We start from the raw sequence: 14,656 nt of genomic DNA, 5'->3' as shown, positions 1-14,656 counted from the left end.
TGGGAAAATTCACTAAAAAGTTCCTAAGTAAAGATTTAAAATCTATTATATAAAAAAAAAAGTGTTCAGTTGTGTCCACGTTATTCAGCCTTGACCACTCCCCTCCACACTGCTCACCCAATCATTACTCCTACTGCGCACATCCTCTCTCCGTCCCACCCCGTGACACTTTCGGTGCTGCTAACTTGCCCTTCTTTGCAGTTGGTTATAATGGCAAGGCAGAAAAGCAAATTATCTATCCAAGACTTTTGCATCAATAGAAAAACAGCAGCAAGAGCTGATAATGAATGTCGAGAAAAAGAAGATGAATCAAAAAGAGCTGCTGATAATAAGAGAATTGTCCTATAAATGAGAAAAAGAAAATATTCTGAACAATATGCGAACAGAAATGCAAAAAACCATTTACAGAAAGTAATTCAAAATGTTTTGACGAAGGCGTTAATGTAATTTAAATTTTTTATTTACTTTTTATTACTATTAATTATTATTATTTTAATTTTTTACTTATTACGTTTTGTTATTCATTGGTATTTAAAATAGACAGTTGTAGTGAAATAATCAAGTAACTGATTTTCTATCTATAATAACTAAGGACCAAACGTCTTCCTCCAACACCCCACATTCTCTTCTATATACCAACTCTTTAAATACAATCACTTTCTCTAACAGAGGGGCGCCCCGACACCCTACGAGCGGCTCTAACCCTGGGGGTGGGAGAGTGAAGCGAGCATGGGTCGGAGCCTGATAGTAAATTAGAAACAAAAAAATTCCTTCAAATTGCACCAGCAAAAATAGACACACGTAAGGAGTAGTTCACATGAGCAAACTGCAGAAAACTGCTGTCTTTGAAGAGAAATGTTAACATTTTTTCATCAGGCAACGTTCAATACCTGAGAATAGCAAAGTCAATTCAGGATTTTAGAAATATTTGCTAATTTATTACAAATAAAAATGAAATAACACAAGTATTCAGACGAGTACTTAGTTGAGGTCATTCATCCTGGGTCTGACGCGACGAGCTTCACACACCTGGATTTGGGGATTTCCTGCCGTTCTACTCTGCAGGTCTTCTCAAACTCTTATCAGGTTGGATGGAGACCATCAGTGGACAATTAATTTGCAGGTCTCTCAGTTAGGTTCATTTTTGTCTGGGCTTCACAAGGACATTCACAGAGTTGACCCATAGCACTATTCTGTTGGAAGGTGAACCTTCAGCCCAGCCCAAGTTCCAAAGTGCTCTGAAGCAGGTTTTTATTAAGGAGATTTCTGGAATTTGCTTTGTTCAGTTTTCACTCAATCATGTAAATAGTCACCAGTAAATTTTGTAGTACAAAGCAATGTATTTTTCTGATAAAAGTGCTTAAGTGTTGGGTTTTTGATTTTATTTTTTTCAGATTGCAGTTCATGAAAAGAAAGCTCATGAAAACTGGGTAAGTAAGATATAGTGCTGATTTGCTTACTCATAGTAGCAGTGTTTGAATACGTAAACATTTTTTTTTTTTATATGTTTATTAACCCTTTAGCTTAACGCACGAGCTGCTGAACGAGCATTGGTTGAAGAAAAAAGAGAAACTTCAAATCTTAGGCAAAAGTAAGTATCGGATTATCTTCATAGTTTCTAGTTGTGCAGGAAAGTTATCAATTTTTTTTCCACAGCCTCATTCACACTGAGGTGTGACAAAATTAGATAGATGGATGGAGAGAGACAGAGAGAGGTAATGCTTTATTTGCTCCCAAGGGGACATTAAGACTTTACAGAAGTTCACAACAATATAATTATTAAAACAAACATCCTGCACAATACACGCATGAGCTTCATCTGGCTTAGATAATGATGGGAGAGCTGTTGCATCATATAACAGGCTTATAATTGAGAAGGCCATGGGTCAGATTGTGCTCAGATCTGCTGATTTGTGCCAAAAGTTCACAGTTAAATGCATTTAAATAAAGCAGGTCCAAGCTGTTTTATCTGCAAATGGAACATTATTCTGGATAATGTAACTTATCTCCCTAGGCAGTAACATGGACTCGTTTCGACAGTCAGTATTTCAATTTCTGGATTCAATTTTAGTTAGTTTTATTTGTAATATACTTACTTTTACAAAATTACTCATTCACATAGCTGTCCAGTCCCCTCCTGCCGTTTTTCTCCCCCACTTTGTCTGATTATATCATGAAATCTGTCCAGCATTAAAATACATCTAAAATAACAGGTTTAAGGTAGTTTTCCACAATACACAAAATGCCACAGTACCTGAACATTCCGTGATTCACCATGAGATTTGACAATTAATCCCTCTTATTTAAAAGTGATCAAACATTCCTTGTTTTATGGAGGTAGACAAGTTCTGATGCCTTTCCACCATATTTTTATCCTTGCTGCGGTTCTTTGCCCTTCCCCTGTTTGGACAAGCTGCTCCTTCATTAAGGTATAACAGAGCTCCTTAGGCGCAAGTGCTTGCTAAGCTACAGCCAGCTTTTCAGATGTTCCAGATGTAGAGAGATTAATTTAAGATTGTTTCTTGCAAAAAATGCATGCGTTTTGCACATTCTGAGCATGCGACTGGACAACTTGACATGTAGACTATGTGACACAAGTAACGTGAGTGGTTTTTAATTTTTCAAACTCTTTCCCATTGTCCGGCACTGGTCACCATAGGCTGTTATTCCATCAGAAATGTCATCTCTGTTCTCAGTGAAAACATAATAATGAAAATACGATTTCTACCATCATTTCAAACCACATGGCATAACATTTCATCATTACTATTATTAATCATATGTGTTTTATTTACTGTGAAGAAGGGAATTTTGTATAATTTTGGTGTCACAATTTATTCAGAAACTAGATAAGTTACATCTTATCTAAAATAAAACACTCATGTTCTTGTTTAACAAAGTAAAAAAACTCCCATTTTCATCCCCGTTACATACAGAGAACCAGACACACATGGAATAAATTACCAATTTCAATGGTGACTTGAATGGTGAATAGGACCTTCTAAACGTGATTTTGTTTTGGAGAAACCTTGTGAATAGGATTGATGAGCTTTGCTTTTTTTTTCTTTGTTTCAAATGCAGGCTTGTTGAAGTCAATGATAAATTTGCAGCTCTTCAGAGACCTGGTTTAATTAAGCCAACACCTGGCCGTCCCGATAGGCAAATCCCTCCCTTACGTAGAGGTAAAGAGATGTATCACTTCTCCACACCGCTTTAAGTTGCAACTATGCCACCTAAATGAGTTTAATGGCTTCTTTGTATAATATTTTTATGGAGAATTATTGTTCAGGTTTTGTTTTTTCCCCCCTTCTCCTCTATAAGGTACATTAAGCCATGATGATTCATTTGGTCCATCTCCTGTGTGCGATGGTGGTCCATCTCCACCACTAATGATAGAGGGACCAGGACGTCCTCCATCTGCTCCTGTTGCAAGGAGAGAGCCCTTTGGTATGTCACAAACACTTAAAGCACAGTGTAGGTTTTTATCTTCTTGAATTAACTTAAAGCCACTAAGTATATATTTGCACAGTGCCAGGACAAGTATTTGAACTTTGACGTGAGAGGAAACAATGCAGTTGTCTTCTAGTTTAAATGTATTTTCATAAATGTAGTGCACAGGGCAGTTGGGTTTTTGTGTCTGAAATCATATATAGCAGTGATTAAGGAAATGCTAGTGGTTAGAGCCTCTACTGCAGTCATTGCACAGTTGAGCTCTTTGCTTTACTTTATACTAAGCCACAATTTTTATGTTTATTTTTGTATAGAATAAACCATCCATCCATTATCCAACCCACTAAATCCTAACTACAGGGTCACGGGGGTCATGGTAACCTAAATAAAACTTGAAAAGTACAGACAATATTTTTGCACCTACACTATGTATGTTTTTTTTTTTTTAATTTATTTTTTTAGAAGGTTACATTAAAAAAATGCTTTACATAAGCCCTAACTGGTGAAGAAACACAAACTGTTTAGCACTTAATATTAAGCACATGCAATTAGGGACAAGTTGATACAAGGGTTTACAATGATAGCAGCCTATCTTCAGTTTAAAAATCTATTTTAAAATGTGTAGTGACAAGCCAGATTCTAGATCACAACTAACCATAACATTAATCTCTCTATTATTAAAAAACAAAATCTTGGGAGGGGACGAGACGTGATTTTCTCGGAGAGATGCTTGTATGTCCCTCGAGAAAGAGATTTAACCACACCCGGGGCCGGAAATAAAGAATAAAGAGTAGATGACAAAGTAGAACGTTGTAAAGAATTCAAATATGTTGACATGGCACACATGCAGAGCAGGTTAGAGATAATGGAAGTAAGAAAATTGGAAAGTCTCAAAATAGGATAGTGAAGATCGCACTAGCGCAGACAAACGGAAATTATTACTCGGTGAAATAATGGAACAGTGAAAAGAGATTGTTCGGATTTGAATTTTAAGTCGGAGACTTGTAGATCATCTTAATTCGTGTTGCCAGCGAGAATTAAAAGATTACAAAAATGTTGCTGCGGTACGAAGTCATGTGAGACGGAGACTTTTAACATAAGATTCTATTAAGTCATGCCCTACTTACAACTATTTTCAAACAAGACCACGGTCATCTAACCTCAGTCATGTGAATGCTTTTGTCAGACACACTTCCAGCGCTCTCAGCTCTTATAAATTTTATTAGGACAATAATTTTATATGTTCTAGATGACACGTCAACGACAAAGCAAAGAAGAAAGAGCATGGACAAACATTCGAAAAAGTGATTTTATTTATTAGAGAGAAAGAAACGATATTCACTCACAGATAGGCATACTTTGCGTTGTCACAATGCAAATCCAAACACGGAATCAAAATTCAGTGCTATCTTGATGAAAAGTTAATTCCAAATATTGCTTTTACTATAGTTTTAAAGTAAATGTGAAAATAATGCATATGTAACAATTCCCATGAAAATAACAATCTCTTTAAATTGTATATCCGGTAAAACAAACCTGGGGGTGGGTGAGCAAAGCCAGCAGGGGGTAGAGCCTCCTAGTAATTATTAAAAAACAATACTTTATCTAAATCTAAGGAGAAAAGGAGAGCGTTTCTGTATAAATCTGCTACCTGTGCACTACCCAAAAGTGGAAAATGGGACTTGTTCTCAAGTAAAAGAACTGCTCTCAAATCTAAGGGAGAAAGTTGTTGGCACTGGCAACCCCTGGACATGGCTGTGCATTTGCCTCATGAGCATCCTGCCACACTTTTTCACCAGCTGGTGAGTAGGCAGCAGTGAACCTGAGGGAAGTTCTGTGGGACATTGAGGTTTATTTCAAGGACAGTAGAAATGCAGCAGAACATGCCATTTTGTGATTGTAATATTTGCAAAAAAAAGGAAGCAGACCTCCAATTCAATGATGTTTTCATTTGTTACAATGCTTAATGAATTACAGAATGACCAAAGGAAATTCATAGGCTTTAATAGCTTGAAATGCTGCTGGTTTTTGCTCAGATTACATACATGAAAGGAGAGTGTTGACAATGGTTATGAATAGGATCACTTCAAAAATGCAGAATTCTGACTCCTCTCTTTTTGTAGTACTGATTGAAAACCAATCTCTTGCAAGAAGGCCACCTTCTGAAAATGTAGGAAGGTACCCTGGTAGTGCAGAATTTCCATCCAGAGCAGGTATTAATCTTCATCATGATTTTGCCAGGTAACATGACTGTTTTTATTCAGCTTATAAAAATGTGTCTCATTTCTCCTTCAATGTTCACTAGATGCTGGCGTCTCCACCCACCCTTTGAATGCAAGTGGCCCAAGGACTTCCTCGCCTAATGCCCCCCAGGAGGGATCAGTAAGTTAAGAATAGTATCTAGTATTCTCTCCTTATTTTTTGTTTCCACCTTCTATCTTTCACTTATTTTATGTTTCAATCTCCCTTTGCACAAAAGCAGTCATCTTCTGTTGACTCACAAGATTTATCTTCTTCCCCTTCTGATGAACTTCAGGTAGTGAGTATAGAGGGAAGGGATTGACTTCCAGTGTGCAGTTTGCATGGTATACATGACCCACACTGACAGATGAATTTTAATTTACCTTAAAGCATGTTTGGTTCAGTGCTGGGCAAGTTACGTCACAACTAACAGAGCATGAAGGTAAATCAGTGAGTCAACCGTAAACCTCTCTTTTATTTTTGAGACCTCTTTTTCTTTTTCTCAAAGCAGGTAAATAGTAAAGGTCAAGGACCACCCTCATTTCCCGGTACTCCAATTAGTTCTCCATCAAGTGGTATGGGACTGCCAGTAAGGGGATATGCACCTCCACCACCTGCTGGATCTTTTCCTCATTTAAATGGCCCTAACCCCCAAATGCTGATTGGACCTCCAAATGGAGTACCTCCTGTACCTGGGGCTCGTTTTGGTTCACTGCCTCCAAGCAAAGGACCATTTGGTCTCAATCCATATGGACCAGCACTGCCACACAATGGTAAGTTGGTAGGAGACAGAATGAATAAGTACGGCGTTAAAGCACTTCAATCGCTTCTTGGTCGCTTCATTTGAAATCCATTGTGGTGGCATACAGAGCCAAAATTTTGAACTTTGTCACTGTCCAGATACTGTATTTGTTGAATCAGGAAAGCTTAGCATGTGTTAATGTGTGTACTGTGAAGTACTTGATGCAGAATGTAAACTCCTTAAACAGATAGGCATGGCCACAAAGAGAGTGAGACGTCCACATTTTATAAAATGGTTAGAACAGTGAGTGGTTCTTACACTCAGTCCTTCCGCTCCTCTGTGGTTGCAGATTTTTGTTCCCACCAATTTCACAATCGGTAAGTAATTTTTTATACTCTCCTTCGAGTGATCTCAGATATGCCCCTAAATGTCACCCGGTGAGAAATCTTTTTGTGGGTCCTACCCCTGTTTGTTTTTTGTCCTTATGTGAATCATTTGGCTACAGACTAGGAGCTTCCAGGTCAGCAGGCAGTAGCTTATCCAGTTGAGTTAAATGAGAACTTGGATGGGCACAGTGGTAAAGCTGACATTTTATCACTCTGGAGGTAGCAGCTGTGAGGGGGGACCATAACTCTGAGTGAACTCCTATGCAGGGGCCCTTGTCAAAATTGTGGTTACCACATTAAATTAGGGGTATTTGGGATTTTTTTTTTTTTTAGTATGAAAAGCTTTAGAAAATTGATGCTTATAAGAAACCTACATTGAATTTGCCTTAATCTGTTTTTTTTTCTTCTTCTCCTTTTTTTCTGCTCGTCTCTAATACAGTCCGTGGCCCACCTCCACTACTCCGAGATTATCCGCCTGGGCCACTGCCACCACCACCTGCTCCTCCTCTTCCACACTTTGGCCCACGTGATTTTGTTCCAAGCTTGAAAGAGCATCCTTCTGGGTTTACACCAACCTATGCAGCCAGAGACTTCCCATTCCCCCCTAAAGGCATGGCACCTCCTTATATTCCTGCACCAGCACAAGTGGGCCCAAGAGACTTCCAGCCTGGTCCTCTGCCACAGTCGCATGGCATTCCGGGCCTGACACCAGTAGTTCAACAAACGGAGCCTAAAGACTCTTCAGCGTAATCGAACTGGCAATAAATTGCACTAAATATCTTTTGGACTTTATTTTTATTTTTTTTCTTTGAAAAATAAACCACCCGGCCTTTTAGTTTTCAGAGTTTACTCAATCCACAAATCCTTTAGTTTGTTTTGGCAGGCAGCATTTTGGGTCGACACATCTCCCCAAATGATAAACGTACATTTGTTTGTCACTCTGCAGCCTTTGACTGTGCAATATATACATTTATTTGGACTTGTTTCTTAGATTTGGAGGCCAACTCTGATATCAAGTACTCTTGGCCTTCTAATGCTTTAGAGGTTTAAATTTCCTGTGGAAATAAAAACTTAATTTTTTAAGTATACTGGCAGGTGTACTTTACCCGGTGCACATTTTCGAAGGAATGTCTGGTGTTTTTATCAGGAGTTCAGGTTTTAAAATTATTCTGATCTTTTATGTAGGCTTTAGAGGAAAATGTACATAAGCAATTGCCAGAAAAGAAGATATTTTACTATTTGCTAAAAAAATGTATTAATAAAAATTGTTCAGTATACCAGTGTTTTAAATGATTGACAAAAAGGCATAGCCAGTGAGACCTTCCTATCCCTATCCCTTCCCGACTGTGGTACGGTAGAACTTAACTGGCTTACGTTTTTTAGCATGCAAGTAGAATAATAATTTTTATTTCTAAAGCAATTCATGGTAGGGGTAAAATTGCAAAATAGCTGTGAAAAAACAAGGCAGCCCGTCTTTGATTTCATTTACGACTGCAATTAAATGTGTGATTGCCCATTTATGGTAAAGGAATTAACCAATGTTCTACTGTACAGGATTAAAGCTATTTTATTATAACCTGTCAATATTTTGTAAATATTCGTAAAGCTTATCAATAGCTGTTTTATAAGCAGCAGAGTTTTATGTCACTAATACATTTTGGATTACTGTATATTTTTTTAAAAGAAGTACTGGAGTTGCCTATTCATATTGGGCTAAGAGAAAATGTTGGATTTGTTTAACTGGCTTTCCACAACAGCAGGACCATGGAACTGAAGAAGAGGATTTGCAAGAGGAGAAAGACTAGATGGTGTGGCGGTCGGAAGGTCAGTGACAACAAACTTATAAAGTAAACTGCCAGGCTGCTGGTCTTTGCTGCAATTCTTAATATTTTTTTTTTTTTAAAAGGCACAAACTCCTCACCTAGTACCATTTCTTTTACTACAACAGACACGTTAATTGAATGTAAAGTGGACCTTTGGCTGGATTACTTTATAAATTTACAGTGGGTTCAGAAAGAATTCAGTCTCCTTCACCTTCTGCACACTTTGTGTTGTAGATTTAATTTGAAATAGATAAATGTATCATTTTTGCCTATACATTTGCCCTCAATAACCTTTGACAAATGAAAACTTGTTTTCAGAAAGGCTTGCAAATTGAGTAAAAATCCAAATTCTCTTTCGTAGAAGTATTCAGACCCTTAATTCAGTACTTTGTCATAAACCCCTTTGGCAGCAATTCCAACTTCAAGTCATCTTAGGTATCGTATATACTCACGTATAAGTCGGGTCTTGAAACCTGAAAAATCGATCATAAAATCAGACCCCGATTTGTACGCCCGTTCAAAAATGCAACACTTAATTTTTCATTTTTACTTTTTAACATCTTGCTTCCTCCAATCGCGCATCAAATTTTGTTGCAGCAGCACAGTTACCAATTTCTTTCACCACTTCAAAGATGATTAATTTAAAGCCAGCTTTATATTTTCTTCTGAACAAACACTTCATCACAGATAAGGGATGCTCTTACAATAAAGGTGTATGAGGGTGTGAGATACAAAAAACACAAATTAGTGCAAACATTGCTTTGAAATAGTTCGGGTATTACCGTGTAGTCACAAAGGCGCACGATACATAGAAAAAAAAAAAATGCTGTGTGCTCCGTGGTTACTCTCTCAGGTCGGCGTTAGCATATCGTAATCTCTTGGACCAGTCGCGTGAGTTTTCCGCATTCAACTTATACAAGCGACTTTATAAAATGCCAGAAATTATACTGTAAAGTCAAGTCCCGACTTATGCGTGGGAGAACTTATCCGCGAGTATATACGGTAAGCCTTTACAAGCTTTGCACACGTGGATTAGGGCGGTTGACTTCCTGCTCTTTCTGGCAGATCCTTTCAAGATTTGTTAGTTTGAGTATGAAGTGTCCGTAAATTGCCGCCTTCAGGTCTCTCCACATATATTCTGTGGGGTGTAAGTCAGGGTTGCCCCGTAGCCAGTCCTGTGTTGTCTTGGCTGTATGCTTTGTGTCATTGGACCCTGGCCCCAGTCTGAGGTGGCACGCACTCTGGAGCTGGTTTTCTCACCATTCTTGTCACTAAGAAGCACCCCCATAGTATAATGCTGCCATCATGAGTCGCCATAGAGGATGGTATTAGGTAAGTGATGCACAGTGCTTGGTCTGTGCCGATCAAAAAGCCCAAATAGGTCCATGTTTGTCTCATTAGACCAGAGACTCTTTTATTCCAAGTGGGCTGTCACCTGCCTTTTATGCAACAGAGTCTTCCATCTAGTCACGCTACCATAACACCTGATTGATGGAGGGCTGCTGAAATAGTCGTCTTTCTGAAGGGTTCTCAGCAAAAGACTTATGAAGATAAAGCAAAAATATTACTGTACGCTTGTTGTTCGATGAACTGAAGCAATGTAAAAAAAAAAAAGTGACATTTGTAATAGTTTGGGCACATTTTCAGCTGTAAGGTTTAACCCCCATTCTGTCATGGTTAGTAAAACATGAGAATTTGGAGAAAAAGAGTTTCTTTTCACCAGTGTTACTTATTCCTCATCGCAGCAGTTTCTGGCAGCGTTCTTCCAGGCGAGTGTTCATTGCTTATCGGCTCTCATGCGCACAGAGCCCTCGCATGTGATTTTGAGTTGGTTAGGGCCAGGTGAAGATTTCGTTGGACTGAATCCCACACAAGCGCCGGTCACAGGAGTGCAATGTAACAGCCTCCAGCTCTCTTAAGGTTATTCAAATGAAGTCTACGGCTCAAGTTTGCTGAACAGTCGTGTAATGTGACAAGGCCTTAACTGAGAAAAGCAACCGTTAAAGCCAATAAGCCAAGCGAAGGCTGCAAAGAGGTATCAAAAGCAATCGAGCTTGCACTTTCCATAGTCTGAAATGGCAGATAAGGGGAACAATGGAGGGCAAGGAAACTGGCAGAAAGACCAAACAAAACCCCCATGGGACTGCCTGGGCCCAGCTGAGCTGCAGTTATGGATGCAGATTTGTTAGCAGTGATCTCGTTGCAAACAAGTTACATGTGCCTGTGGCATTGGGTGGTGGACAGATAAAAGTTTATGGTTTACCATCTGTTTGGAGAGAAAAAAGGGAGCTGCCTTTGCAGAAATGAACACTTCACCTTATGAATGTGGACATAAGCTGTCTTGGGGGAATTCTCAGTAGATGGGTTTGTGGAGACCATCCTTTTAATTTACAAGAAACATTTCTGCCTATCATGTTGCTGCTACTTCAAATTGTTGAATTTCCAGAACATGTCATACAGTTGGCAAGTAAAATTGTAACAGACATTACCATTTTAGACAGACCGATAGATAGACTTCACCTCTCCCACGGGCACGGTTGCCAGAAAGCACAATGTGTCATATACATAGTCTTCTACATGTGCATGTGCGTACTTCATTTTATTTATTAAAACTCAAGATTTTGGCAAATACTAAAAGCATTTTTGCAGAAGAGATAATTGAAAAAATTAACAGAAGCAAATAAATTAACACTGTACGTTACACTGTTACTGAACACATTGCAAAGATTAAATAGAAATCTCCTTTGTGATGACCATGGCTTTGATCCCGTTTTATGTGACTTCAACTTTCTGTATTATTTTTAATCACAGTATTCAGGAATATTTATGAAAACACCTGTCCTCCCCAAAAACATTAGATATAAAAAAATGATATATTTTTGGAATGAACATGTAGACTTTTACAGCCAGCTGTATCCAAATAAACAGTACCAGGAAGAATCCACACAATGTCAGCCACAACCAATTAAAAAAAAAAATCACAAACAAAAATTGCATTTAATATAAAAGTGTTATATATATATATATAAAAAAAAAAAAAAACACAAACCTGGCCTATTTGTGATTTAGAATCGGCCCAGAGCCAGATGTTAAGTTTAGGGCAGGCATTTCTCAAAGGTTTAGGCGACAGTGGTATAGCCAGATGTTCAGTAAGCTCCCTCGTCCACAGGCCGTACAGCACGCTCATGCGTCTCCGCTCACATGGTACTCACAGGTGTTTGCTGCTGGTGTGTCGCATGGATGCTCATCTGTCTACTTCTGAGCTGTGGAGTCTACCAGACTTGACATCGTTGGTCTTCCCACAGGACTTTTTCTAAACCACACATCTGCACTCCAATGCAGGCGTTTAATTTAAAAACATTATTTAGCATCCCATAAACAGATGAACTTCTCGATTTAGCAAGAAACTGCATGAGGACAACAGAACTGATGATGTCAGGTGGTCGTTGTAGGAAATTTCATTTTCATGATGTGTAGAATGTGGAAAAAAAAATCAAGTCTCCCGGTGGTCTCTGCTACATACAGCTACTGTGGCGGGGAGGTGTCAGTTGGTTTGTTCACACGTGTTACAGCCAAGATCCAAGGTTAGTCTTTGTGCAATGTCTGCTGAAGGTGAAGATAAAGTGGTTTCTTTGTCAGTAAATGTAGCTTCTTCCTTTTGAAATCTGTTGGCTTCTTATAGCTGTGAAACGATGACAATAAAAGCTTGTTAGAAACGGTAGCAGCCAGACTCCTCAATTCCAACAAAACCTTCAGAAAAACACTACGACATTTTCTTTGAAAAACTGGCAACATTTCTTCAATCCAACTTCTGTCATAATTTGAGGTAGCAAACCTCCTTTTCCCGAAACGGAAATGTGCAGTTCAGTTTATTCTTGTTTAACGCTCTTCACTAAGTGCCATGACGGATAAAATTCAATTCTTGACTACGAATTACATAATGAGTACATAAAGAGCCAAAGTAGTCTAAAACTGAGCCCAGCACTATTTGTCCGTTAATTAATTTTTAATCTATGGACATTTGTTAAGACACGTTCTCTTCTCCCTTGTATATAAAATGGAGACCAGAGCTCCATGCAGCTACGCAAACCCCACTCATTTGCATACTGCCATGCAAAAAAAAAATAAAAAAATCTTAGTTAAAATGCATCGTTTATCTCTGAATGTAAACTTCAGACATAACATCTGTCGATTGCCAGACCTCTCTGGTCAGTGCTGACTTCTACTCATACTCACAGTTCTATAACAATCGGTCCAGATTTGATCTCATCCATTTCCATGAAGGCAAAACATTTTGTACTCGTAAATCGTTTCTTGGGTTTGTAGTGTTTAAACTCAAAGAAGATAGCTGCCCCTGAAAAACAGAATGTCCAACATTAAACTTGAGCAATATGAATCCATATCAGAGTTGCACCAACCCAGCAATCTGGCCACAGTAAAAATAGACCTCTTTAGAAGGAGGACCCGGTACAGACCTTTCGGTAGTTTCTCAAGATGTTTCTGAATTTCTACATCCACGTTAAAATGGATGTAGGTGTCTTCTTTCCTGGAAGCCACTGGTGTATCCTGAACTGGGTTTAAATCAATTCCATTGAGATCTGTTGGGGAACAACATCTTTGTTATTTATAGGAAAGATCGAAAGTGGCATTTCCCTACCGGTGGGCCACGTCCAACTCTGCACGAAACTCAATTCACCACTTTGACGCTCGCACTCGATTCACAGTGGCAGCAGATCCTGGATGACCTCCCCGATCCTCGCTCTGACGATTGTGCTTAGTGATCGAATAAGACCCCCCGACCTGCATTGGCAATCACGTTTGATTCACTAAGGGCGACCTCTCCACCCCACTTCATCCCTAGCCGTTGGGTCGTGAATGCATTGGCGGTGTGAAAGGCTGGGCTGTGACAACACTGATCTACAGTAAGAGTTAATCCATTTCAAAGGGGAAACCATGCCAAGTGCTTAGGACCATCCCTGCACTGTTGACTTGAGAAATCCTTATCGTATCTTTCTACATCCCTAAATTGGATTAAGCAGGCTTGATATTGTACAGTCGTGAAAAAGTAAGTACACCCCATGAAATGTGTGTGGTTTTTCCTTTTTTTTAAACAAATGGGTGACATGACAAGATTTAACCTTTTGAAGGAAATGTAATTAATTGTAAGACAAAAAAATTAAACTTTGACTTTGTAAAACACAAAAAAAGATTAAAAAAAAAAAAACAGATGAGTCATTTTCATTTGCGGAAAAACAGACTCCACCCTTGAAGTTTATTAAAAGCAGACTCTTGAGATAGACTCCTCCATGCATAATTCTTCTAGCTGTGTGATCTTGGAGGGGTGTCTTGCAAGTCCACTGCCCTTTTCAAATCCTCCCACAGCATCTTGGTCATTCCAGAAAGTTTCTTTCCTTCCTTCCTCGATGGATGTACTGAGATGCTTACAGTCATTGTCATGTTTCAAGGTCCTTTTTCAGTTGAGCTTCAAACTTCTGAAAGATGGTCACACATTATCCTAAAACATCCTCTGGTACAATGAAGAATTAATAGTAGATACTGTGATGGTGAGTTGCCCAGGCCCTGATGCAGCAGATAAGCCCCAAACCAGAACATTTCCACCCTCATATATGGGTTCTTCTGGTCAAATGTTGTCCTTGTCCTTCACCAAACATGTTTTTCTGGTACCATGACCAGCTAACTCTCTTTTTGTCTTTGCCTTGTCTAGGCAGAGCATAGTGTTCCGGTAGTCCTGATCTTGGACTAGGTGTTCACGGACAAACTTTTGACTTGTTCTGATGTTCTTTCGGTTTCTTCCCGGCATACAGATCTCATCTGTGCAGCTCCTTTCCAATGGTAGACTCAAACCTGGACGCAAAACAGTGGAAAGAGCTACCTGCGACCCCAATATTGAAATTCTGGGCCTTGTACAGACTGCTTTCAGCATTTTACATTCTGCTCTTGGGCTGAACTTCTTGAGGTGTTGGTTCATTATTTGAAGTTGATGATCTGCCAGA

General features: G+C 39.0%; 2 protein-coding genes across 12 annotated transcripts in view; one reads left to right on the top strand and one right to left on the bottom strand.

The window, feature by feature from the left end:
* The window catches only part of mia3 (MIA SH3 domain ER export factor 3), a 57,438-nt gene extending 49,043 nt beyond the window's left edge, over nucleotides 1-8,395 (top strand). Inside the window, exons 20-28 of one of the 10 annotated variants that reach the window (XM_039738126.1) lie at nucleotides 1,395-1,430; nucleotides 1,524-1,591; nucleotides 3,082-3,182; nucleotides 3,322-3,447; nucleotides 5,574-5,663; nucleotides 5,756-5,832; nucleotides 5,933-5,986; nucleotides 6,203-6,464; nucleotides 7,259-8,395. In XM_039738126.1, the coding sequence (XP_039594060.1) occupies nucleotides 1,395-1,430; nucleotides 1,524-1,591; nucleotides 3,082-3,182; nucleotides 3,322-3,447; nucleotides 5,574-5,663; nucleotides 5,756-5,832; nucleotides 5,933-5,986; nucleotides 6,203-6,464; nucleotides 7,259-7,569 (1,125 nt within the window). In that variant the 3' untranslated portion in view covers nucleotides 7,570-8,395. Of the gene's footprint in view, nucleotides 1-1,394; nucleotides 1,431-1,523; nucleotides 1,592-3,081; nucleotides 3,183-3,321; nucleotides 3,448-5,573; nucleotides 5,664-5,755; nucleotides 5,833-5,929; nucleotides 5,990-6,199; nucleotides 6,465-7,258 lie in introns of all 10 variants that reach the window. The other 9 variants (XM_039738123.1, XM_039738125.1, XM_039738122.1 and 6 more) reach the window with 9 other exon arrangements.
* A 3,101-nt stretch (nucleotides 8,396-11,496) lies between these two features.
* aida (axin interactor, dorsalization associated) overlaps nucleotides 11,497-14,656 on the bottom strand; it is a 31,200-nt gene continuing 28,040 nt past the window's right edge. For both annotated transcript variants that reach the window (XM_039738656.1, XM_039738658.1), the window contains 3 exons: nucleotides 13,118-13,240; nucleotides 12,879-12,996; nucleotides 11,497-12,324 (listed from right to left, as the gene is read on the bottom strand). In XM_039738656.1, the coding sequence (XP_039594590.1) occupies nucleotides 12,228-12,324; nucleotides 12,879-12,996; nucleotides 13,118-13,240 (338 nt within the window). In that variant the 3' untranslated portion in view covers nucleotides 11,497-12,227. The remainder of the gene's footprint in view (nucleotides 12,325-12,878; nucleotides 12,997-13,117; nucleotides 13,241-14,656) is intronic.

This window comes from Polypterus senegalus, chromosome 16, assembly GCF_016835505.1.
Source record: "Polypterus senegalus isolate Bchr_013 chromosome 16, ASM1683550v1, whole genome shotgun sequence".
Lineage (NCBI taxonomy): Eukaryota > Metazoa > Chordata > Cladistia > Polypteriformes > Polypteridae > Polypterus > Polypterus senegalus.
Note: the sequence above shows the minus strand (reverse complement) of the source record. Positions and strands in the feature narration are given on the sequence as shown.